The 25,934-nt window shown below is 41.4% G+C and overlaps 1 protein-coding gene across 6 annotated transcripts in view; it reads right to left on the reverse strand.

Moving 5' to 3' along the window:
* LOC106594386 (circadian locomoter output cycles protein kaput) overlaps nucleotides 1-25,934 on the reverse strand; it is a 47,538-nt gene that overhangs the window by 7,173 nt on the left and 14,431 nt on the right. For 4 of the 6 annotated variants that reach the window (XM_045712786.1, XM_045712787.1, XM_045712788.1 and 1 more), the window contains 12 exons: nucleotides 23,755-23,837; nucleotides 20,950-21,056; nucleotides 20,712-20,859; nucleotides 13,409-13,487; nucleotides 12,083-12,233; nucleotides 11,749-11,855; nucleotides 11,385-11,468; nucleotides 9,925-10,083; nucleotides 9,002-9,223; nucleotides 4,022-4,230; nucleotides 2,468-2,597; nucleotides 2,195-2,314 (listed from right to left, as the gene is read on the reverse strand). In XM_045712786.1, coding sequence (XP_045568742.1) covers nucleotides 2,195-2,314; nucleotides 2,468-2,597; nucleotides 4,022-4,230; nucleotides 9,002-9,223; nucleotides 9,925-10,083; nucleotides 11,385-11,468; nucleotides 11,749-11,855; nucleotides 12,083-12,233; nucleotides 13,409-13,487; nucleotides 20,712-20,859; nucleotides 20,950-21,056; nucleotides 23,755-23,837 — 1,599 coding nt within the window. The remainder of the gene's footprint in view (nucleotides 1-2,194; nucleotides 2,315-2,467; nucleotides 2,598-4,021; nucleotides 4,231-9,001; nucleotides 9,224-9,924; nucleotides 10,084-11,384; nucleotides 11,469-11,748; nucleotides 11,856-12,082; nucleotides 12,234-13,408; nucleotides 13,488-20,711; nucleotides 20,860-20,949; nucleotides 21,057-23,754; nucleotides 23,838-25,934) is intronic. The other 2 variants (XM_045712790.1, XM_045712791.1) reach the window with 2 other exon arrangements.

Raw genomic sequence — 25,934 nt, forward strand, 5'->3', positions numbered from 1 at the left:
ATGCTGTTGAAACTAGAGGTTACCTGTCAGAACTGATGCTGTTGAAACTAGAGGTTACCTGTCAGAACTGATGCTGTTGAAACTAGAGGTTACCTGTCAGAACTGATGCTGTTGAAACTAGAGGTTACCTGTACGAACTGATGCTGTTGAAACTAGAGAAAAACCTGTCAGAACTGATGCTGTTGAAACTAGAGGTAACCTGTCAGAACTGATGCTGTTGAAACTAGAGGTTACCTGTCAGAACTGATGCTGTTGAAACTAGAGGTTACCTGTCAGAACTGATGCTGTTGAAACTAGAGGTTACCTGTCAGAACTGATGCTGTTGAAACTAGAGGTTACCTGTCAGAACTGATGCTGTTGAAACTAGAGGTTACCTGTCAGAACTGATGCTGTTGAAACTAGAGGTTACCTGTCAGAACTGATGCTGTTGAAACTAGAGGTTACCTGTCAGAACTGATGCTGTTGAAACTAGAGGTTACCTGTACGAACTGATGCTGTTGAAACTAGAGGTTACCTGTACGAACTGATGCTGTTGAAACTAGAGGTTACCTGTACGAACTGATGCTGTTGAAACTAGAGGTTACCTGTCAGAACTGATGCTGTTGAAACTAGCCGTTACCTGTCAGAACTGATGCTGTTGAAACTAGAGGTTACCTGTCAGAACTGATGTTGTTGAAACTAGAGGTTACCTGTACGAACTGATGCTGTTGAAACTAGAGGTTACCTGTCAGAACTGATGCTGTTGAAACTAGAGGTTACCTGTCAGAACTGATGCTGTTGAAACTAGCGGTTACCTCTCAGAGCTGATGCTGTTCAAACTACAGGTTACCTGTCAGAACTGATGCTGTTGAAACTACAGGTTACCTGTCAGAACTGATGCTGTTGAAACTAGAGGTTACCTGTCAGAACTGATGCTGTTGAAACTAGAGGTTACCTGTCAGAACTGATGCTGTTGAAACTAGAGGTTACCTGTCAGAACTGATGCTGTTGAAACTAGAGGTTACCTGTCAGAACTGATGCTGTTGAAACTAGAGGTTACCTGTCAGAACTGATGCTGTTGAAACTAGAGGTTACCTGTCAGAACTGATGCTGTTGAAACTAGAGGTTACCTGTCAGAACTGATGCTGTTGAAACTAGAGGTTACCTGTCAGAACTGATGCTGTTGAAACTAGAGGTTACCTGTCAGAACTGATGCTGTTGAAACTAGAGGTTACCTGTCAGAACTGATGCTGTTGAAACTAGAGGTTACCTGTCAGAACTGATGCTGTTGAAACTAGAGGTTACCTGTCAGAACTGATGCTGTTGAAACTAGAGGTTACCTGTCAGAACTGATGCTGTTGAAACTAGAGGTTACCTGTCAGAACTGATGCTGTTGAAACTAGAGGTTACCTGTCAGAACTGATGCTGTTGAAACTAGAGGTTACCTGTCAGAACTGATGCTGTTGAAACTAGAGGTAACCTGTCAGAACTGATGCTGTTGAAACTAGAGGTTACCTGTCAGAACTGATGTTGTTGAAACTAGAGGTTACCTGTCAGAACTGATGCTGTTGAAACTAGAGGTTACCTGTCAGAACTGATGCTGTTGAAACTAGAGGTTACCTGTCAGAACTGATGCTGTTGAAACTAGAGGTTACCTGTCAGAACTGATGCTGTTGAAACTAGAGGTTACCTGTCAGAACTGATGCTGTTGAAACTAGAGGTTACCTGTCAGAACTGATGTTGTTGAAACTAGAGGTTACCTGTCAGAACTGATGCTGTTGAAACTACAGGTTACCTGTCAGAACTGATGCTGTTGAAACTAGAGGTAACCTGTCAGAACTGATGCTGTTGAAACTAGAGGTTACCTGTCAGAACTGATGTTGTTGAAACTAGAGGTTACCTGTCAGAACTGATGCTGTTGAAACTAGAGGTTACCTGTCAGAACTGATGCTGTTGAAACTAGAGGTTACCTGTCAGAACTGATGCTGTTGAAACTAGAGGTTACCTGTCAGAACTGATGCTGTTGAAACTAGAGGTTACCTGTCAGAACTGATGCTGTTGAAACTAGAGGTTACCTGTCAGAACTGATGTTGTTGAAACTAGAGGTTACCTGTCAGAACTGATGCTGTTGAAACTACAGGTTACCTGTCAGAACTGATGCTGTTGAAACTAGAGGTTATCTGTCAGAACTGATGCTGTTGAAACTAGAGGTTACCTGTACGAACTGCTGCTGCGCCCCCTGTTGGTTACTCTGTGCCACTACAGCCGTCTGTGTCTGGCTGTCAGGCTGGTTCTGTTGGGGCTGGGCTGCCTGGAGGGTCAGAGTCTGACCACCCTGATAGAAGAGAGGTAGGGTTAGGGTGTTAGGGGGGTGACAGTGTGTGTACACATGTATATATGTATGTGTGTGTGTGTGTGTGTGTGTGTGTGTGTGTGTGTGTGTGTGTGTGTGTGTGTGTGTGTGTGTGTGTGTGTGTGTGTGTGTTACCTGCTGCCCTCCGAAGGGGTTGTAAGCGATGACCGGTTGTCCCATGAACATAGAGGTCGGCACCATAACCGCTCCACATGCCATGGGAGCTGTCACTAACTTAGTCACCAACTGCTGTCCCGCCGGAAACCTGGAGAGAGAGAGGAGACATGTTCAATATGTAATCAGTACTGCTGACCCACCAGAAACCTGGAGAGAGAGAGGAGACATGTTCAATATGTAATCAGTACTGCTGACCCACCAGAAACCTGGAGAGAGAGAGGAGACATGTTCAATATGTAATCAGTACTGCTGACCCACCAGAAACCTGGAGAGAGAAGGAGACATGTTCAATATGTAATCAGTACTGCTGACCCACCAGAAACCTGGAGAGAGAGAGGAGACATGTTCAATATGTAATCAGTACTGCTGACCCACCAGAAACCTGGAGAGAGAGAGGAGACATGTTCAATATGTAATCAGTACTGCTGACCCACCAGAAACCTGGAGAGAGAGAGGAGACATGTTCAATATGTAATCAGTACTGCTGACCCACCAGAAACCTGGAGAGACAGAGGAGACATGTTCAATATGTAATCAGTACTGCTGACCCACCAGAAACCTGGAGAGAGAGAGGAGACATGTTCAATATGTAATCAGTACTGCTGACCCAGCAGAAACCTGGAGAGAGGAGACATGTTCAATATGTAATCAGTACTGCTGACCCACCAGAAACCTGGAGAGAGGAGACATGTTCAATATGTAATCAGTACTGCTGACCCACCAGAAACCTGGAGAGACAGAGGAGACATGTTCAATATGTAATCAGTACTGCTGACCCACCAGAAACCTGGAGAGAGAGGAGACATGTTCAATATGTAATCAGTACTGCTGACCCACCAGAAACCTGGAGAGACAGAGGAGACATGTTCAATATGTAATCAGTACTGCTGACCCACCAGAAACCTGGAGAGAGGAGACATGTTCAATATGTAATCAGTACTGCTGACCCACCAGAAACCTGGAGAGAGGAGACATGTTCAATATGTAATCAGTACTGCTGACCCACCAGAAACCTGGAGAGAGAGAGGAGACATGTTCAATATGTAATCAGTACTGCTGACCCACCAGAAACCTGGAGAGAGAGAGGAGACATGTTCAATATGTAATCAGTACTGCTGACCCACCAGAAACCTGGAGAGAGAGAGGAGACATGTTCAATATGTAATCAGTACTGCTGACCCACCAGAAACCTGGAGAGAGAGAGGAGACATGTTCAATATGTAATCAGTACTGCTGACCCACCAGAAACCTGGAGAGAGAGAGGAGACATGTTCAATATGTAATCAGTACTGCTGACCCACCAGAAACCTGGAGAGAGAGAGGAGACATGTTCAATATGTAATCAGTACTGCTGACCCACCAGAAACCTGGAGAGAGAGAGGAGACATGTTCAATATGTAATCAGTGTGTGTGTGTGTGTGTGTGTGTGTGTGTGTGTGTGTGTGTGTGTGTGTGTGTGTGTGTGTGTGTGTGTGTGTGTGTGTGTGTGTGTGTGTGTGTGTGTGTACATACTGTATCTGAGTGTTGTCTTGTGTGAAGGTGGCTACAGCTTGTTGTGTGTTGTTCTGTGGTAGACTGGTACTGATCTGTAGTAGGTTGGGCTGGCCAGGCTGGGACATGATCATGTTGTAGACAGGTTGTTGCTGCTGCTGTTGCTGCTGCTGTTGCTGGTGATGTTGACGCTGCTGCTGTTGCTGGTGCTGTTGACGCTGCTGCTGGACCTAGAGGGAGACAGAGGGCAGACAGAGATGATGTCAGAGAGAGAGAGAGAGCAGGTTCTCACAAAGATGATGTAATTGATAAGACAGGTCTAACACTGTGGCTGTTCAGGTATCTATTACCATGGTGATTATATTACAGAACTTAACAAAACATAGCATACAACTAAATAACATATCAACTAAATAACATAACAACTAAATAACATATCAACTAAATAACATAACAACTAAATAACATAACTACTAAATAACATAACAACTAAATAACATATCAACTAAATAACATAACTAAATAACATAACTACTAAATAACATAACTACTAAATAACATAACTACTAAATAACATATCAACTAACTAACATAACAACTAAATAACATAACTACTAAATAACATAACTACTAAATAACATAACTATTAATAAATAACATAACTAAATAACATAACTACTAAATAACATATCAACTAAATAACATAACAACTAAATAACATAACTACTAAATAACATATCAACTAAATAACATAACTACTAAATAACATATCAACTAAATAACATAACAACTAAATAACATAACTACTAAATAACATAACTACTAAATAACATAACTAAATAACATAACTACTAAATAACATATCTACTAAATAACATAACTAAATAACATAACTACTAAATAACATAACTACTAAATAACATAACTACTAAATAACATAACTACTAAATAACATATCTACTAAATAACATAACTAAATAACATAACTACTAAATAACATAACTACTAAATAACATAACTAAATAACATAACTACTAAATAACATAACTACTAAATAACATATCAACTAAATAACATAACTACTAAATAACATATCAACTAAATAACATAACTACTAAATAACATATCAACTAAATAACATAACAACTAAATAACATAACTACTAAATAACATAACTACTAAATAACATAACTACTAAATAACATAACTACTAAATAACATAACTACTAAATAACATAACTACTAAATAACATATCAACTAACTAACATAACTACTAAATAACATAACTACTAAATAACATAACTACTAAATAACATAACTAAATAACATATCAACTAAATAACATAACTACTAAATAACATAACTACTAAATAACATAACTACTAAATAACATAACTACTAAATAACATAACAACTAAATAACATATCAACTAAATAACATAACAACTAAATAACATAACAACTAAATAACATAACTACTAAATAACATATCAACTAAATAACATAACTATTAAATAACATAACTACTAAATAACATATCAACTAAATAACATATCAACTAAATAACATAACAACTAAATAACATAACAACTAAATAACATAACTACTAAATAACATAACTACTAAATAACATAACTACTAAATAACATAACTACTAAATAACATAACTACTAAATAACATAACTACTAAATAACATAACTACTAAATAACATAACAACTAAATAACATATCAACTAAATAACATAACTACTAAATAACATAACTACTAAATAACATAACAACTAAATAACATATCTACTAAATAACATATCAACTAAATAACATAACTATTAAATAACATAACTACTAAATAACATATCAACTAAATAACATAACTACTAAATAACATAACTACTAAGTAACATAACTACTAAGTAACATAACTACTAAATAACATAACTACTAAATAACATAACTACTAAATAACATAACAACTAAATAACATAACTACTAAATAACATAACTACTAAATAACATAACTACTAAATAACATAACTACTAAGTAACATAACTAAATAACATATCAACTAAATAACATAACAGCTAAATAACATAACTATTAAGTAACATAACAACTAAATAACATAACTATTAAGTAACATAACTACTAAATAACATAACTACTAAATAACATAACTACTAAAGAACATAACAACTAAATAACATAACTATTAAGTAACATAACTACTAAATAACATAACTACTAAATAACATAACAGCTAAATAACATAACTATTAAGTAACATAACAACTAAATAACATAACTATTAAGTAACATAACTACTAAATAACATAACTACTAAATAACATAACTACTAAAGAACATAACAACTAAATAACATAACTACTAAGTAACATAACTAAATAACATATCAACTAAATAACATATCAACTAAATAACATAACTACTAAATAACATAACTACTAAATAACATAACTACTAAATAACATAACTACTAAATAACATAACAGCTAAATAACATAACTATTAAGTAACATAACTAAATAACATAACTACTAAATAACATATCAACTAAATAACATATCAACTAAATAACATAACAGCTAAATAACATAACAACTAAATAACATAACTACTAAATAACATAACTAAATAACATAACAGCTAAATAACATAACTAAATAACATAACTACTAAATAACATAACAACTAAATAACATAACTACTAAATAACATAACTACTAACTAACATAACAACTAAATAACATATCAACTAACTAACATAACTACTAAATAACATAACTACTAAATAACATAACAACTAAATAACATAACAACTAAATAACATATCAACTAAATAACATATAAACTAAATAACATAACTACTAAATAACATAACTACTAAATAACATAACAACTAAATAACATAACTACTAAATAACATATCAACTAAATAACATAACTACTAAATAACATATAAACTAAATAACATAACTACTAAATAACATAACTACTAAATAGCATATCAACTAAATAACATAACAACTAAATAACATAACTACTAAATAACATAACTACTAAATAACATAACTACTAAATAACATAACTACTATGTAACATAACTACTAAATAACATAACTACTAAATAACATAACAACTAAATAACATAACTACTAAATAACATAACTACTAAATAACATAACTACTAAATAACATAACTACTAAATAACATAACAACTAAATAACATAACTACTAAATAACATAACTACTAAATAACATAACTACTAAATAACATAACTACTAAGTAACATAACTAAATAACATATCAACTAAATAACATAACAGCTAAATAACATAACTATTAAGTAACATAACAACTAAATAACATAACTATTAAGTAACATAACTACTAAATAACATAACTAAATAACATATCAACTAAATAACATAACAGCTAAATAACATAACTATTAAGTAACATAACTAAATAACATAACTACTAAATAACATATCAACTAAATAACATAACTACTAAATAACATAACTACTAAATAACATATCAACTAAATAACATATCAACTAAATAACATAACTACTAAATAACATAACTACTAAATAACATAACAACTAAATAACATAACTACTAAATAACATAACTACTAAATAACATATCAACTAAATAACATAACTACTAAATAACATAACTACTAACTAACATAACAACTAAATAACATAACAACTAAATAACATAACTACTAAATAACATAACTACTAAGTAACATAACTACTAAATAACATATCAACTAAATAACATAACAACTAAATAACATATCAACTAAATAACATAACAACTAAATAACATAACAACTAAATAACATAACTACTAAATAACATAACTACTAAGTAACATAACTACTAAATAACATATCAACTAAATAACATAACAACTAAATAACATATCAACTAAATAACATAAGAACTAAATAACATAACTACTAAATAACATAACAACTAAATAACATATCAACTAAATAACATATCAACTAAATAACATAACTACTAAATAACATAACTACTAAATAACATAACAACTAAATAACATAACTACTAAATAACATAACAACTAAATAACATAACTACTAAATAACATAACTACTAAATAACATAACTACTAAATAACATAACTACTAAGTAACATAACTAAATAACATATCAACTAAATAACATATCAACTAAATAACATAACAGCTAAATAACATAACTATTAAGTAACATAACTACTAAATAACATAACTACTAAATAACATATCAACTAAATAACATAACAACTAAATAACATAACTACTAAATAACATAACTAAATAACATAACAGCTAAATAACATAACTATTAAGTAACATAACTAAATAACATAACTACTAAATAACAACTAAATAACATAACTACTAAATAACATAACTACTAAATAACATATCTACTAAATAACATAACTACTAAATAACATAACTACTAAATAACATAACTACTAAATAACATAACTATTAAATAACATATAAACTAAATAACATAACTATTAAATAACATATCAACTAAATAACATATCAACTAAATAACATAACTACTAAATAACATAACAACTAAATAACATAACTACTAAATAACATAACTACTAAATAACATAACTACTAACATAACTACTAAATAACATAACTACTAAATAACATATCAACTAAATAACATAACTATTAAATAACATATAAACTAAATAACATAACTATTAAATAACATATCAACTAAATAACATATCAACTAAATAACATAACTATTAAATAACATAACTACTAAATAACATAACTACTAAATAACATAACTACTAAATAACATAACTACTAAATAACATAACTACTAAATAACATAACATATATAAGACACCATAACATGAAATTAAAAAATAACCCAACATAATGTTTTATAAAGATAATATGAACATAACATACCACTGCTTGGCTGAATACCTGAGCGAGAGAGTTGTTTTGCTGCAGTTGAAGGTTCTGTTGAGGGGGAGGTGTCTGCTGCTGCTGAATGGTGAGCTGACTTCCTGTATGGGCGGGGTTTAGGACAGTCTGCTGCACCTGATTGGTCAGAACTGCTCCCTGTGGCACCACCCCCACCTGAGGCAGCTGGACATTCAACGCTCCGCCAGGCTGCTGCATGAACATCTATCACCACGGAAACAACAGTTGTCAATCATACGGGTCTCTGTGTGCGTGTTTATTTCTGTGTGTGTCTGTGCAGATCTGTCTGTCTGTGTATATAGCCTACCTGTATGACTGAAGGCTGTGCTCTGTGTAGTTGGTCCTATATGTGGTCAATATATATCCTACCTGTATGGGGTCTATATATCTCCTACCTGTATGGGGTCTATATATATATGCTACCTGTATGGGGTCTATATATCCTACCTGTATGGGGTCTATATATATCCTACCTGTATGGGGTATATATATATTCTACCTGTATGGGGTGTATATATATCCTACCTGTATGGGGTCTATATATCCTACCTGTATGGGGTCTATATATCTTCTACCTGTATGGGGTCTATATATATCCCGCCTGTATGGGGTCTATATATCCCCTACCTGTATGGGGTCTATATACTCCTACCTGTATGGGGTCTATATATCCTACCTGTATGGGGTCTATATATCTTCTACCTGTATGGGGTCTATATATATCCCGCCTGTATGGGGTCTATATATCCCCTACCTGTATGGGGTCTATATACTCCTACCTGTATGGGGTCTATATATCTCCTACCTGTATGAGGTCTATATATCTCCTACCTGTATAGGGTCTATATATCCTACCTGTATGAGGTCTATATAGTCCTACCTGTATAGGGTCTATATATTCCTACCTGTATGGCTGGGGGCTGTACTCTGTGTAGTTGGTCCTGTATGGCTCTGAGTTCATCCTGCTGTCTCTGGATGTTGGCCTGAATCATCCTGGTCCTCTGCTCTAGCTGGTCCTTTAGGTGCTGCATAGCATTCACCTGGGCTGAGAACTCCAGCACCGGCTTGGGGTTGGAGGGGGGAGTAATGGGGGAAGAGAGAGAGAGAGGGAAACAGAGGGAGAAAGATTGTTCCCACCATGTTATATGACCAGCAAGCAGTGTCAGGCTACAATAGGTTCTGATGTCTGTCATACTAGAACTGAATGGCTGTAGAGAGGTTCTGATGTCTGTCATACTAGAACTGAATGGCTGTAGGGAGGTTCTGCTGTCTGACATACTAGTACTGAATGGCTGTAGAGAGGTTCTGATGTCTAACATACTAGAACTGAATGGCTGTAGAGAGGTTCTGATGTCTAACATACTAGAACTGAATGGCTGTAGAGAGGTTCTGATGTCTAACATACTAGTACTGAATGGCTGTAGAGAGGTTCTGATGTCTAACATACTAGTACTGAATGGCTGTAGAGAGGTTCTGATGTCTAACATACTAGTACTGAATGGCTGTAGAGAGGTTCTGATGTCTGAATGGCTGTAGAGAGGTTCTGATGTCTAACATACTAGTACTGAATGGCTGTAGAGAGGTTCTGATGTCTAACATACTAGTACTGAATGGCTGTAGAGAGGTTCTGATGTCTGAATGGCTGTAGAGAGGTTCTGATGTCTGAATGGCTGTAGGGAGGTTCTGATGTCTGACATACTAGTACTGAATGGCTGTAGAGAGGTTCTGATGTCTAACATACTAGTAATGAATGGCTGTAGGGAGGTTCTGCTGTCTGACATACTAGTACTGAATGGCTGTAGAGAGGTTCTGATGTCTAACATACTAGTACTGAATGGCTGTAGAGAGGTTCTGATGTCTGAATGGCTGTAGAGAGGTTCTGATGTCTAACATACTAGTACTGAATGGCTGTAGAGAGGTTCTGATGTCTAACATACTAGTACTGAATGGCTGTAGAGGTTCTGATGTCTGAATGGCTGTAGAGAGGTTCTGATGTCTAACATACTAGTAATGAATGGCTGTAGGGAGGTTCTGCTGTCTGACATACTAGTACTGAATGGCTGTAGAGAGGTTCTGATGTCTGACATACTAGTACTGAATGGCTGTAGAGAGGTTCTGCTGTCTGAATGGCTGTAGAGAGGTTCTGCTGTCTAACATACTAGTACTGAATGGCTGGAGGATCGTCACACTTTAGCATAGTGTCCCAAATAAGCACCATATTCACTATTTAGTACACTACTTTTCACCAGGCTCCATAGGGCTAAGTCAAAAGTAGTGCACTGTATAGGGAAAAGGGTTCCCTTAGGGCTGTAACCTTGGATAGATGGGTACCAGGTGAATAGGGTAGATAGATAGTGTTTCTCACCTGTACGTCTGGCTGTAGTTGGGGTTGTTGTATCACAGGATGGACGGGAGCCACACTGTGTCCCGTGGTCTGAGAACTCATAGACTACACACACACACACACACACACACACAGACAACAGATAAGGATACAGTGTGAGTTTGATTCAGTTGCAGTTGATTCAGAGTTGATTCAATTTAGATTCTTCTCAGGTTGAACTGGATCTGGTCATCTCCTGTTCCTCCACAACAGATTAAATTCATTATGTATTTTAATAGCACCTGTTGGACTCACCCAACCGCCCAGTCAAAACAAACTTGCTTATTTTTTGGGGTTCTGTCCAATCACTTTCTGTCCAGTCACATTCTGTCCAATCAGATCTCACCTGGCTGCTGATGGAGGAGCGTCTCTGTGATGTCATCTCGATGGTGGAGGCAGCATGTGACTGACGAGGGGGCGTGGCCATGTCCATGTGGAGCTTGGAGGCTGTTGCTATGGAGATGAGAGATCCAATTATAGTCAGAGATACCAATGTGTGAGTGGACTGAGATGTGTGTGTGTGTGTGTGTGTGTGTGTGAGTGGTCTGAGATGTGTGTGTGAGTGGTCTGAGATGTGTGTGTGTGTGTGTGTGTGTGTGTGTGTGTGTGTGTGTGTGTGTGTGTGTGTGTGTGTGTGTGTGTGTGTGGTCTGAGATGTGTGTGTTTGTGTGTTCTCTTACAGGTACAGGTGTTGTCTGAGAGCTGTGAGGAGGTCTTGTGTGAGGACAGAGAGGTGGAGGAGGGGGTGTGGCTACGATCAAAGCGTTCCAGTGCCTCTTTCAGGCTGGAAACTGTGTTGAGCTGAGACTCAGATCCACTGTCTTGACTCTGCTAGAGGGAGCAGAGAGGAGACGGAACAAATCACAATGGAGGTAGATAGATAGATATCGCTTAGACAGTCATAGTTATATTAATAACAGATAGATAGCTACCACTTAGACAGTCATAGTTACATTAATAACAGATAGATAGCTACCACTTAGACAGTCATAGTTACATTAATAACAGATAGATATATACCACTTAGACAGTCATAGTTACATTAATAACAGATAGATAGATACCACTTAGACAGTCATAGTTACATTAATAACAGATAGATAGATACCACTTAGACAGTCATAGTTACATTAATAACAGATAGATAGCTACCACTTAGACAGTCATAGTTACATTAATAACAGATAGATAGATACCACTTAGACAGTCATAGTTATATTAATAACAGATAGATAGATACCACTTAGACAGTCATAGTTACATTAATAACAGATAGATAGATAGTTACCACTTAGACAGTCATAGTTACATTAATAACAGATAGATAGCTACCACTTAGACAGTCATAGTTACATTAATAACAGATAGATAGATAGTTACCACTTAGACAGTCATAGTTATATTAATAACAGATAGATAGATACCACTTAGACAGTCATAGTTATATTAATAACAGATAGATAGCTACCACTTAGACAGTCATAGTTACATTAATAACAGATAGATAGATAGTTACCACTTAGACAGTCATAGTTACATTAATAACAGATAGATAGCTACCACTTAGACAGTAATAGTTATATTAATAACAGATAGATAGATACCACTTAGACAGTCATAGTTATATTAATAACAGATAGATAGCTACCACTTAGACAGTCATAGTTACATTAATAACAGATAGATAGCTACCACTTAGACAGTCATAGTTACATTAATAACAGATAGATAGATACCACTTAGACAGTCATAGTTACATTAATAACAGATAGATAGATACCACTTAGACAGTCATAGTTATATTAATAACAGATAGATAGATACCACTTAGACAGTCATAGTTATATTAATAACAGATAGATAGCTACCACTTAGACAGTCATAGTTACATTAATAACAGATAGATAGCTACCACTTAGACAGTCATAGTTACATTAATAAGAAAGAGGGAAACCCCACATCAATATGGTGAGCAAAGCAACAACAACACAAGTAATGTATCTCACCTTGTCCAGAGTTACCTCAGGGGGGGGCTCTTCAATGATACCCAGCTCTCTACGCTGCTCTGCCCTCACCTCCGCATAGCTACACAGAGAACAGAACAAGTCACCTCTCCATAGTTACACAGAGAACAGAACAAGTCACCTCTCCATAGCTACACAGAGAACAGAACAAGTCACCTCCGCATAGCTACACAGAGAACAGAACAAGTCACCTCTCCATAGTTACACAGAGAACAGAACAAGTCACCTCTCCATAGTTACACAGAGAACAGAACAAGTCACCTCTCCATAGCTACACAGAGAACAGAACAAGTCACCTCTCCATAGTTACACAGAGAACAGAACAAGTCACCTCTCCATAGCTACACAGAGAACAGAACAAGTCATCTCTCCATAGCTACACAGAGAACAGAACAAGTCACCTCTCCATAGCTACACAGAGAACAGAACAAGTCACCTCTCCATAGTTACACAGAGAACAGAACAAGTCACCTCTCCATAGTTACACAGAGAACAGAACAAGTCACCTCTCCATAGCTACACAGAGAACAGAACAAGTCACCTCTCCATAGCTACACAGAGAACAGAACAAGTCACCTCTCCATAGTTACACAGAGAACAGAACAAGTCATCTCCGCATAGCTACACAGAGAACAGAACAAGTCACCTCCGCATAGCTACACAGAGAACAGAACAAGTCACCTCTCCATAGCTACACAGAGAACAGAACAAGTCACCTCTCCATAGCTACACAGAGAACAGAACAAGTCACCTCTCCATAGCTACACAGAGAACAGAACAAGTCACCTCTCCATAGTTACACAGAGAACAGAACAAGTCACCTCTCCATAGTTACACAGAGAACAGAACAAGTCATCTCTCCATAGTTACACAGAGAACAGAACAAGTCACCTCTCCATAGTTACACAGAGAACAGAACAAGTCACCTCTCCATAGTTACACAGAGAACAGAACAAGTCATCTCTCCATAGTTACACAGAGAACAGAACAAGTCACCTCTCCATAGCTACACAGAGAACAGAACAAGTCACCTCTCCATAGCTACACAGAGAACAGAACAAGTCACCTCTCCATAGTTACACAGAGAACAGAACAAGTCACCTCTCCATAGCTACACAGAGAACAGAACAAGTCACCTCTCCATAGCTACACAGAGAACAGAACAAGTCATCTCTCCATAGTTACACAGAGAACAGAACAAGTCACCTCTCCATAGTTACACAGAGAACAGAACAAGTCACCTCTCCATAGTTACACAGAGAGACAGAACAAGTCATCTCTCCATAGTTACACAGAGAACAGAACAAGTCACCTCTCCATAGTTACACAGAGAACAGAACAAGTCACCTCTCCATAGTTACACAGAGAACAGAACAAGTCACCTCTCCATAGTTACACAGAGAACAGAACAAGTCACCTCTCCATAGTTACACAGAGAACAGAACAAGTCACCTCTCCATAGCTACACAGAGAACAGAACAAGTCATCTCTCCATAGCTACACAGAGAACAGAACAAGTCACCTCTCCATAGCTACACAGAGAACAGAACAAGTCACCTCTCCATAGTTACACAGAGAACAGAACAAGTCACCTCTCCATAGCTACACAGAGAACAGAACAAGTCACCTCTCCATAGTTACACAGAGAACAGAACAAGTCACCTCTCCATAGCTACACAGAGAACAGAACAAGTCACCTCTCCATAGTTACACAGAGAACAGAACAAGTCACCTCTCCATAGCTACACAGAGAACAGAACAAGTCACCTCTCCATAGTTACACAGAGAACAGAACAAGTCACCTCTCCATAGTTACACAGAGAACAGAACAAGTCACCTCTCCATAGTTACACAGAGAACAGAACAAGTCACCTCTCCATAGCTACACAGAGAACAGAACAAGTCACCTCTCCATAGTTACACAGAGAACAGAACAAGTCACCTCTCCATAGTTACACAGAGAACAGAACAAGTCACCTCTCCATAGCTACACAGAGAACAGAACAAGTCACCTCTCCATAGCTACACAGAGAACAGAACAAGTCATCTCTCCATAGTTACACAGAGAACAGAACAAGTCATCTCTCCATAGTTACACAGAAAACAGAACAAGTCACCTCTCCATAGCTACACAGAGAACAGAACAAGTGACCTCTCCATAGTTACACAGAGAACAGAACAAGTCATCTCTCCATAGTTACACAGAGAACAGAACAAGTCACCTCTCCATAGCTACACAGAGAACAGAACAAGTCACCTCTCCATAGCTACACAGAGAGACAGAACAAGTCATCTCTCCATAGTTACACAGAGAACAGAACAAGTCACCTCTCCATAGTTACACAGAGAACAGAACAAGTCACCTCTCCATAGCTACACAGAGAACAGAACAAGTCACCTCTCCATAGTTACACAGAGAACAGAACAAGTCACCTCTCCATAGTTACACAGAGAACAGAACAAGTCACCTCTCCATAGCTACACAGAGAACAGAACAAGTCATCTCTCCATAGCTACACAGAGAACAGAACAAGTCACCTCTCCATAGTTACACAGAGAACAGAACAAGTCACCTCTCCATAGTTACACAGAGAACAGAACAAGTCATCTCTCCATAGTTACACAGAGAACAGAACAAGTCATCTCTCCATAGTTACACAGAGAACAGAACAAGTCACCTCTCCATAGCTACACAGAGAACAGAACAAGTCACCTCTCCATAGTTACACAGAGAACAGAACAAGTCACCTCTCCATAGTTACACAGAGAACAGAACAAGTCATCTCTCCATAGTTACACAGAGAACAGAACAAGTCACCTCTCCATAGTTACACAGAGAACAGAACAAGTCACCTCTCCATAGTTACACAGAGAACAGAACAAGTCATCTCTCCATAGCTACACAGAGAGACAGAACAAGTCACCTCTCCATAGTTACACAGAGAACAGAACAAGTCACCTCTCCATAGTTACACAGAGAACAGAACAAGTCACCTCTCCATAGTTACACAGAGAACAGAACAAGTCACCTCTCCATAGTTACACAGAGAACAGAACAAGTCACCTCTCCGTAGTGTATGGTCTCCCTACCTGACGACGGTGTGTGTGTGGTCTCCCTACCTGACGACGGTGTGTGTGTGTTCTCCCTACCTGACGACGGTGTGTGTATGGTCTCCCTACCTGACGACGGTGTGTGTATGGTCTCCCTACCTGACGACGGTGTGTGTATGGTCTCCCTACCTGACGACGGTGTGTGTATGTTCTCCCTACCTGACGACGGTGTGTGTGTGTACCTGACGACGGTGTGTGTATGTTCTCCCTACCTGACGACGGTGTGTGTGTGTACCTGACGACGGTGTGTGTATGGTCTCCCTACCTGACGACGGTGTGTGTGTGTTCTCCCTACCTGACGACGGTGTGTGTATGGTCTCCCTACCTGACGACGGTGTGTGTATGTTCTCCCTAACTGACGACGGTGTGTGTATGGTCTCCCTACCTGACGACGGTGTGTGTGTGTTCTCCCTACCTGACGACGGTGTGTGTATGTTCTCCCTACCTGACGACGGTGTGTGTATGGTCTCCCCTACCTGACGACGGTGTGTGTGTGGTCTCCCTACCTGACGACGGTGTGTGTGTGTTCTCCCTACCTGACGACGGTGTGTGTATGGTCTCCCTACCTGACGACGGTGTGTGTATGGTCTCCCTACCTGACGACGGTGTGTGTATGGTCTCCCTACCTGACGACGGTGTGTGTATGTTCTCCCTACCTGACGACGGTGTGTGTGTGTACCTGACGACGGTGTGTGTATGTTCTCCCTACCTGACGACGGTGTGTGTGTGTACCTGACGACGGTGTGTGTATGTTCTCCCTACCTGACGACGGTGTGTGTATGGTCTCCCCTACCTGACGACGGTGTGTGTGTGTTCTCCCTACCTGACGACGGTGTGTGTATGGTCTCCCTACCTGACGACGGTGTGTGTATGGTCTCCCTACCTGACGACGGTGTGTGTATGTTCTCCCTACCTGACGACGGTGTGTGTGTGTTCTCCCTACCTGACGACGGTGTGTGTGTGTACCTGACGACGGTGTGTGTATGTTCTCCCTACCTGACGACGGTGTGTGTGTGTTCTCCCTACCTGACGACGGTGTGTGTATGGTCTCCCTACCTGACGACGGTGTGTGTATGGTCTCCCTACCTGACGACGGTGTGTGTATGTTCTCCCTACCTGACGACGGTGTGTGTGTGTACCTGACGACGGTGTGTGTATGTTCTCCCTACCTGACGACGGTGTGTGTATGGTCTCCCTACCTGACGACGGTGTGTGTATGGTCTCCCTACCTGACGACGGTGTGTGTGTGTACCTGACGACGGTGTGTGTATGGTCTCCCCTACCTGACGACGGTGTGTGTATGTTCTCCCTACCTGACGACGGTGTGTGTGGATGGTCTCCCTACCTGACGACGGTGTGTGTATGTTCTCCCTACCTGACGACGGTGTGTGTGTGGTCTCCCTACCTGACGACGGTGTGTGTGTGGTCTCCCTACCTGACGACGGTGTGTGTGTGTTCTCCCTACCTGACGACGGTGTGTGTATGGTCTCCCCTACCTGACGACGGTGTGTGTATGGTCTCCCTACCTGACGACGGTGTGTGTATGTTCTCCCTACCTGACGACGGTGTGTGTGTGTACCTGACGACGGTGTGTGTGTGTTCTCCCTACCTGACGACGGTGTGTGTATGGTCTCCCTACCTGACGACGGTGTGTGTATGGTCTCCCTACCTGACGACGGTGTGTGTATGTTCTCCCTACCTGACGACGGTGTGTGTATGGTCTCCCCTACCTGACGACGGTGTGTGTGTGTTCTCCCTACCTGACGACGGTGTGTGTATGGTCTCCCTACCTGACGACGGTGTGTGTATGTTCTCCCTACCTGACGACGGTGTGTGTGTGTACCTGACGACGGTGTGTGTATGTTCTCCCTACCTGACGACGGTGTGTGTGTGTACCTGACGACGGTGTGTGTATGTTCTCCCTACCTGACGACGGTGTGTGTATGGTCTCCCTACCTGACGACGGTGTGTGTATGGTCTCCCTACCTGACGACGGTGTGTGGATGGTCTCCCCTACCTGACGACGGTGTGTGTATGGTCTCCCTACCTGACGACGGTGTGTGTGTGGTCTCCCTACCTGACGACGGTGTGTGTATGTTCTCCCCTACCTGACGACGGTGTGTGTATGTTCTCCCTACCTGACGACGGTGTGTGTGTGTTCTCCCTACCTGACGACGGTGTGTGTATGTTCTCCCTACCTGACGACGGTGTGTGTATGTTCTCCCTACCTGACGACGGTGTGTGTGTGGTCTCCCTACCTGACGACGGTGTGTGTATGGTCTCCCTACCTGACGACGGTGTGTGTGTGTTCTCCCTACCTGACGACGGTGTGTGTGTGGTCTCCCTACCTGACGACGGTGTGTGTATGTTCTCCCTACCTGACGACGGTGTGTGTATGTTCTCCCTACCTGACGACGGTGTGTGTGTGTTCTCCCTACCTGACGACGGTGTGTGTATGGTCTCCCTACCTGACGACGGTGTGTGTATGGTCTCCCTACCTGACGACGGTGTGTGTATGTTCTCCCTACCTGACGACGGTGTGTGTGTGTTCTCCCTACCTGACGACGGTGTGTGTATGGTCTCCCCTACCTGACGACGGTGTGTGTATGGTCTCCCTACCTGACGACGGTGTGTGTATGTTCTCCCTACCTGACGACGGTGTGTGTGTGTACCTGACGACGGTGTGTGTGTGTTCTCCCTACCTGACGACGGTGTGTGTATGGTCTCCCTACCTGACGACGGTGTGTGTATGTTCTCCCTACCTGACGACGGTGTGTGTGTGTTCTCCCTACCTGACGACGGTGTGTGTATGGTCTCCCTACCTGACGACGGTGTGTGTATGGTCTCCCTACCTGACGACGGTGTGTGTGTGTTCTCCCCTACCTGACGACGGTGTGTGTATGGTCTCCCCTACCTGACGACGGTGTGTGTATGTTCTCCCTACCTGACGACGGTGTGTGTATGGTCTCCCTACCTGACGACGGTGTGTGTGTGTTCTCCCTACCTGACGACGGTGTGTGTATGTTCTCCCTACCTGACGACGGTGTGTGTGTGTTCTCCCTACCTGACGACGGTGTGTGGATGGTCTCCCTACCTGACGACGGTGTGTGTATGTTCTCCCCTACCTGACGACGGTGTGTGTATGTTCTCCCTACCTGACGACGGTGTGTGTGTGTTCTCCCTACCTGACGACGGTGTGTGTGTGTTCTCCCTACCTGACGACGGTGTGTGTATGGTCTCCCTACCTGACGACGGTGTGTGTATGGTCTCCCTACCTGACGACGGTGTGTGTATGTTCTCCCTACCTGACGACGGTGTGTGTGTGTTCTCCCTACCTGACGACGGTGTGTGTGTGGTCTCCCTACCTGACGACGGTGTGTGTGTGGTCTCCCCTACCTGACGACGGTGTGTGTATGTTCTCCCTACCTGACGACGGTGTGTGTTCTCCCTACCTGACGACGGTGTGTGTATGGTCTCCCTACCTGACGACGGTGTGTGTATGGTCTCCCTACCTGACGACGGTGTGTGTATGTTCTCCCTACCTGACGACGGTGTGTGTATGGTCTCCCTACCTGACGACGGTGTGTGTGTGGTCTCCCTACCTGACGACGGTGTGTGTGTGGTCTCCCTACCTGACGACGGTGTGTGTGTGGTCTCCCTACCTGACGACGGTGTGTGTGTGGTCTCCCTACCTGACGACGGTGTGTGTGTGGTCTCCCTACCTGACGACGGTGTGTGTATGGTCTCCCTACCTGACGACGGTGTGTGTATGGTCTCCCCTACCTGACGACGGTGTGTGTATGTTCTCCCTACCTGACGACGGTGTGTGTATGTTCTCCCTACCTGACGACGGTGTGTGTATGGTCTCCCTACCTGACGACGGTGTGTGTATGGTCTCCCTACCTGACGACGGTGTGTGTATGTTCTCCCTACCTGACGACGGTGTGTGTATGGTCTCCCTACCTGACGACGGTGTGTGTGTGTTCTCCCCTACCTGACGACGGTGTGTGTATGTTCTCCCTACCTGACGACGGTGTGTGTATGGTCTCCCTACCTGACGACGGTGTGTGTATGGTCTCCCTACCTGACGACGGTGTGTGTATGGTCTCCCTACCTGACGACGGTGTGTGTATGGTCTCCCTACCTGACGACGGTGTGTGTATGGTCTCCCTACCTGACGACGGTGTGTGTGCAGACGATGAACTCAGGCCTGGAGTTCCACTGGTGATAGGTGATGTAGTAATGAGTCTGGAGCCAGATCCACTGTTGACCTTTAGTCAGGAACCTGTAGTAACACGACTTCCCTTTACCATACTGCATCACTAGACAGAGAGGAGAGAGGGGCGGTCATGTGTGTGTGTGTGTGTGTGTGTGTGTGTGTGTGTGTGTGTGTGTGTGTGTGTGTAACTCACAGTGTTCGTGACACTTGGCCAGTGTCTCCAGGTCGTCTACATGATAGTAGTCGTACCCCGACGTCCCCAGAACCTCAAATGGAAGGTAGCCTATGATTGGTGGAGCCCTGGAGGGAGGAAATTAAATCATCAGTTACCCAGCCTGCTTATTAACATAATACCACTTGAGGATGTGTGTGTGTGGATGTGTTTAACTGATAACTGAAGTCCCCACAAGAATAGTAAAAAAACTAAAATTTGACCAACTGGGGACATTTTGTTGTTTCCCCCAAGGTCAAATGCTATTTCTAGGAGGTTTAGGGTTAAGGTTAGACTTAGTGTTAGAATTACGTTAAGGGTTAGGAGCTAGGGTTAGTTTTAGGGTTAGTTTTAGGGTTAGGAGCTAGGGTTAGGAGCTAGGGTTAGGAGCTAGGGTTAGTTTTAGGGTTAGGAGCTAGGGTTAGGAGCTAGGGTTAGTTTTAGGGTTAGTTTTAGGGTTAGGAGCTAGGGTTAGGAGCTAGGGTTAGGAGCTAGGGTTAGTTTTAGGGTTAGGAGCTAGGGTTAGTTTTAGGGTTAGGAGCTAGGGTTAGTTTTAGGGTTAGGAGCTAGGGTTAGTTTTAGGGTTAGGAGCTAGGGTTAGTTTTATGGTTAGGAGCTAGGGTTAGGGTTAGGAGCTAGGGTTAGGAGCTAGGGTTAGTTTTATGGTTAGGAGCTAGGGTTAGTTTTAGGGCTAGGAGCTAGGGTTAGTTTTAGGGTTAGGAGCTAGGGTTAGGGTTAGGAGCTAGGGTTAGGAGCTAGGGTTAGTTTTAGGGTTAGGAGCTAGGGTTAGGGTTAGGAGCTAGGGTTAGGAGCTAGGGTTAGGAGCTAGGGTTAGTTTAGGGTTAGGAGCTAGGGTTAGTTTTATGGTTAGGAGCTAGGGTTAGTTTTAGGGTTAGGAGCTAGGGTTAGTTTTAGGGTTAGGAGCTAGGGTTAGTTTTATGGTTAGGAGCTAGGGTTAGTTTTAGGGTTAGGAGCTAGGGTTAGTTTTAGGGTTAGGAGCTAGGGTTAGTTTTAGGGCTAGGAGCTAGGGTTAGTTTTAAGGTTAGTAGCTAGGGTTAGTTTTAGGGCTAGGATCTAGGGTTAGTTTTAGGGTTAGTTTTAGGTTTAGGAGCTCGGGTTAGTTTTAGGGTTAGGAGCTAGGGTTAGTTTTAGGGCTAGGAGCTAGGGTTAGTTTTATGGTTAGTTTTAGGGTTAGGAGCTAGGGTTAGGGTTAGGAGCTAGGGTTAGGAGCTAGGGTTAGTTTTAGGGTTAGGAGCTAGGGTTAGTTTTAGGGTTAGGAGCTAGGGTTAGGAGCTAGGGTTAGGAGCTAGGGTTAGTTTTAGGGTTAGGAGCTAGGGTTAGTTTTAGGGTTAGGAGCTAGGGTTAGTTTTAGGGTTAGGAGCTAGGGTTAGTTTTAGGGTTAGTTTTAGGGTTCGTTTTAGGGTTAAGAGCTTGGGTTAGGTTTAGGGTTAGGGTTAAGGTTAGGTTTTTGGGTTAAGGTTAGGGTAAGAGTACGGGTTAGGGGTTAGGGAAAATAGGATTTTGAATGGGACTGAATTGTGTGTCCCCACAAGGTTAGCTGTACAAGACTGTGACTGTGTGTGTGTGTGTGTGTGTGTGTGTGTGTGTGTGTGTGTGTGTGTGTGTGTGTGTGTGTGTGTGTGTGTGTGTGTGTGTGTGTGTGTGTGTGTGGTATGTCAGGTCAACTGAGGACAATGAGTGGTTCACTTTAATGGTGAAACCATCTAATTATACAGAATGAATTACCTGTGAATAAGAACTTCTACTACAGACTGTTACCTGTGGTCTAGGAATAAGAACTTCTACTACAGACTGTGTTACCTGTGGTCTAGGAATAAGAACTTCTACTACAGACTGTGTTACCTGTGGTCTAGGAATAAGAACTTCTACTACAGACTGTGTTACCTGTGGTCTAGGAATAAGAACTTCTACTACAGACTGTGTTACCTGTGGTCTAGGAATAAGAACTTCTACTACAGACTGTGTTACCTGTGGTCTAGGAATAAGAACTTCTACTACAGACTGTGTTACCTGTGGTCTAGGAATAAGAACTTCTACTACAGACTGTGTTACCTGTGGTCTAGGAATAAGAACTTCTACTACAGACTGTGTTACCTGTGGTCTAGGAATAAGAACTTCTACTACAGACTGTGTTACCTGTGGTCTAGGAATAAGAACTTCTACTACAGACTGTGTTACCTGTGGTCTAGGAATAAGAACTTCTACTACAGACTGTGTTACCTGTGGTCTAGGAATAAGAACTTCTACTACAGACTGTGTTACCTGTGGTCTAGGAATAAGAACTTCTACTACAGACTGTGTTACCTGTGGTCTAGGAATAAGAACTTCTACTACAGACTGTGTTAACTGTGGTCTAGGAATAAGAACTTCTACTACAGACTGTGTTACCTGTGGTCTAGGAATAAGAACTTCTACTACAGACTGTGTTACCTGTGGTCTAGGAATAAGAACTTCTACTACAGACTGTGTTACCTGTGGTCTAGGAATAAGAACTTCTACTACAGACTGTGTTACCTGTGGTCTAGGAATAAGAACTTCTACTACAGACTGTGTTACCTGTGGTCTAGGAATAAGAACTTCTACTACAGACTGTGTTACCTGTGGTCTAGGAATAAGAACTTCTACTACAGACTGTGTTACCTGTGGTCTAGGAATAAGAACTTCTACTACAGACTGTGTTACCTGTGGTCTAGGAATAAGAACTTCTACTACAGACTGTGTTACCTGTAGTCTAGGAATAAGAACTTCTACTACAGACTGTGTTACCTGTGGTCTAGGAATAAGAACTTCCACTCCAGGCTGTGTCGGGAGGTGAACTCTTCATTGGGCTCCACCACTGTACACATCTCCTATGGAGGGATAGACAACAAGATAGATATCAATATATATTACATATAATATAGCTGATTGAATATAGATAGACAATATACACTCAGGGGCCAGTTTATTAGGTACACCTATCTAGTACCGGGTCGGACCCCCATTTGCCTCCAGAACAGCCTGAATTCTTCGGGACGTGGATTCTACAAGGTGTCTGAAACGTTCCACAGCCATCACGCAGTTGCTACAGATTGGACGGTGGTACATTCATGCTGCTAACAGCCCGTTCCATCTCATCCCATTATGATCTATTGGGTAGAGGTCTGGGGACGGACCAGGACACTCTAGTAAACTGAAATCGCTATCATGTTCCAGGCAATGTTTTTCCACTCCTCAATTGTCCAGTGTTCATCATCGCGTGCCCACTGGAGCCGCTTCTTCTTGTTTTTAGCTGATAGGAGTGGAACCCGGTGTGGTCTGGTTCCTCTCTAGGTTTCTTCCTAGGTTCTGGCCTTTCTAGGGAGTTTTTCCTAGCCACCGTGCTTCTACACCTGCATTGCTTGCTGTTTGGGGTTTTAGGCTGGGTTTCTGTACAGCACTTTGAGATATCAGCTGATGTAAGAAGGGCTTTATAAATACATTTGATTTGATTTGGTCGTCTGCTGCAGTAGCCCGTCATTGACAAGGACCAGCGAGTTGTGCGCTCTGAGATGCCGTTCTGCACACCACTGTTGTTCTGCCAAGTCATTTGCTTGTTTTTGGCCCGTCTGTTAGCTCGCACAATTCCTGACATTCTCCTTCGACCTCTCATCAACGAGCTGTTTTCACCCAAAGGACTGCCGCTGACTGGACGTTTTTTGTTTGTCGCTCCATTCTCGGTAAACGCTAGACACTGTTGTGAAAAGCCCAGGAGTACGTCCATTTCTAAGATACTAGATCTGGCGCCTGGCACCGACGATCATACCGCAAAGCCTCTTAGGTCACTAGTTTTGCCCATTCTAATGTTCAATACCACAGTAACTGAATGCCTTGAAGCCTGTCTGCCTGGTTTATATAGCAAGCCCCTGTCACGTGACTCACTGTCTGTAGGAGTGATCCATTTTAGTGAACAGGGTGGTGTACCTAATAAACTGTCCGGTGAGTGTATATAATATAGAAAATATGTATATGCAGGTGTAGCTTTGTTGTGTTTAATACTGTTTGTTAAAAAGGCTTGACCATCAACTTTCTGTTACTTCATTGTGTGTGTGTGTGTGTGTGTGTGTGTGTGTGTGTGTGTGTGTGTGTGTGTGTGTGTGTGTGTGTGTGTGTTAGTGCTGAGCGATTAACCAAAATGTTGGTTAATTTTGAGCTTTTAAACAACTAACTGACCAACGTTGGTTCAATTATTTGAATTCCATTTCGTTCAGTTTTTTTATGTGAGCTCAATGGCGCAGTTTTTCTAGAGACAAATCAGATCAAGCACGAACTGTGCGTTATGGTAGTGTCACGGTCGTCGTATGAATGAGACCAAGGCGCAGTGTGTGTATCGTTCCACATCTTTATCTATCTGTGAAACTATGCAAGACATACAATAAACTAATAAACAAAAACAACAAACCGTGACAAAGAGGTGCAACTAACTCAAAAATAATCTCCCACAAACACTAGTGGGAAAAACAACAACTTAAATATGATCCCCAATTAGAGACAACGATGACCAGCTGCCTCTAATTGGGAATCATACAAAAAAACATAGAAAAAAGAAACTAGAACCAACATAGAAATAAATAAACTAGACAAAACTCCCCAGTCACACCCTGACCTACTCTACCATAGAAAAATACAAGTTCTCTATGGTCAGGACGTGACAGTACCCCCCCCCAAAGGTGCGGACTCCGGCCGCAAAACCTGAAACCAAAAGGGAGGGTTAGGGAGGGTGTCTAATGTTGTTGGCGGCTTTGGGGCAGGACGAAGAACCTTCTCATCCTGCGGATCCTCCCGCATCGGAGGCGGTTCTGGTGCAGGACGAAGAACCCTCTCATCCTGCGAACCCGCCAGCATTGCTGGAGGCTACGAACCGCGGACCGTCGATGGAGGCTCCGGACCGTGGGCCTTCTCAGGAGGTTCCGGACCGTGGGCCTTCT

Source organism: Salmo salar, unplaced genomic scaffold, assembly GCF_905237065.1.
Source record: "Salmo salar unplaced genomic scaffold, Ssal_v3.1, whole genome shotgun sequence".
Classification (NCBI taxonomy): domain Eukaryota; kingdom Metazoa; phylum Chordata; class Actinopteri; order Salmoniformes; family Salmonidae; genus Salmo; species Salmo salar.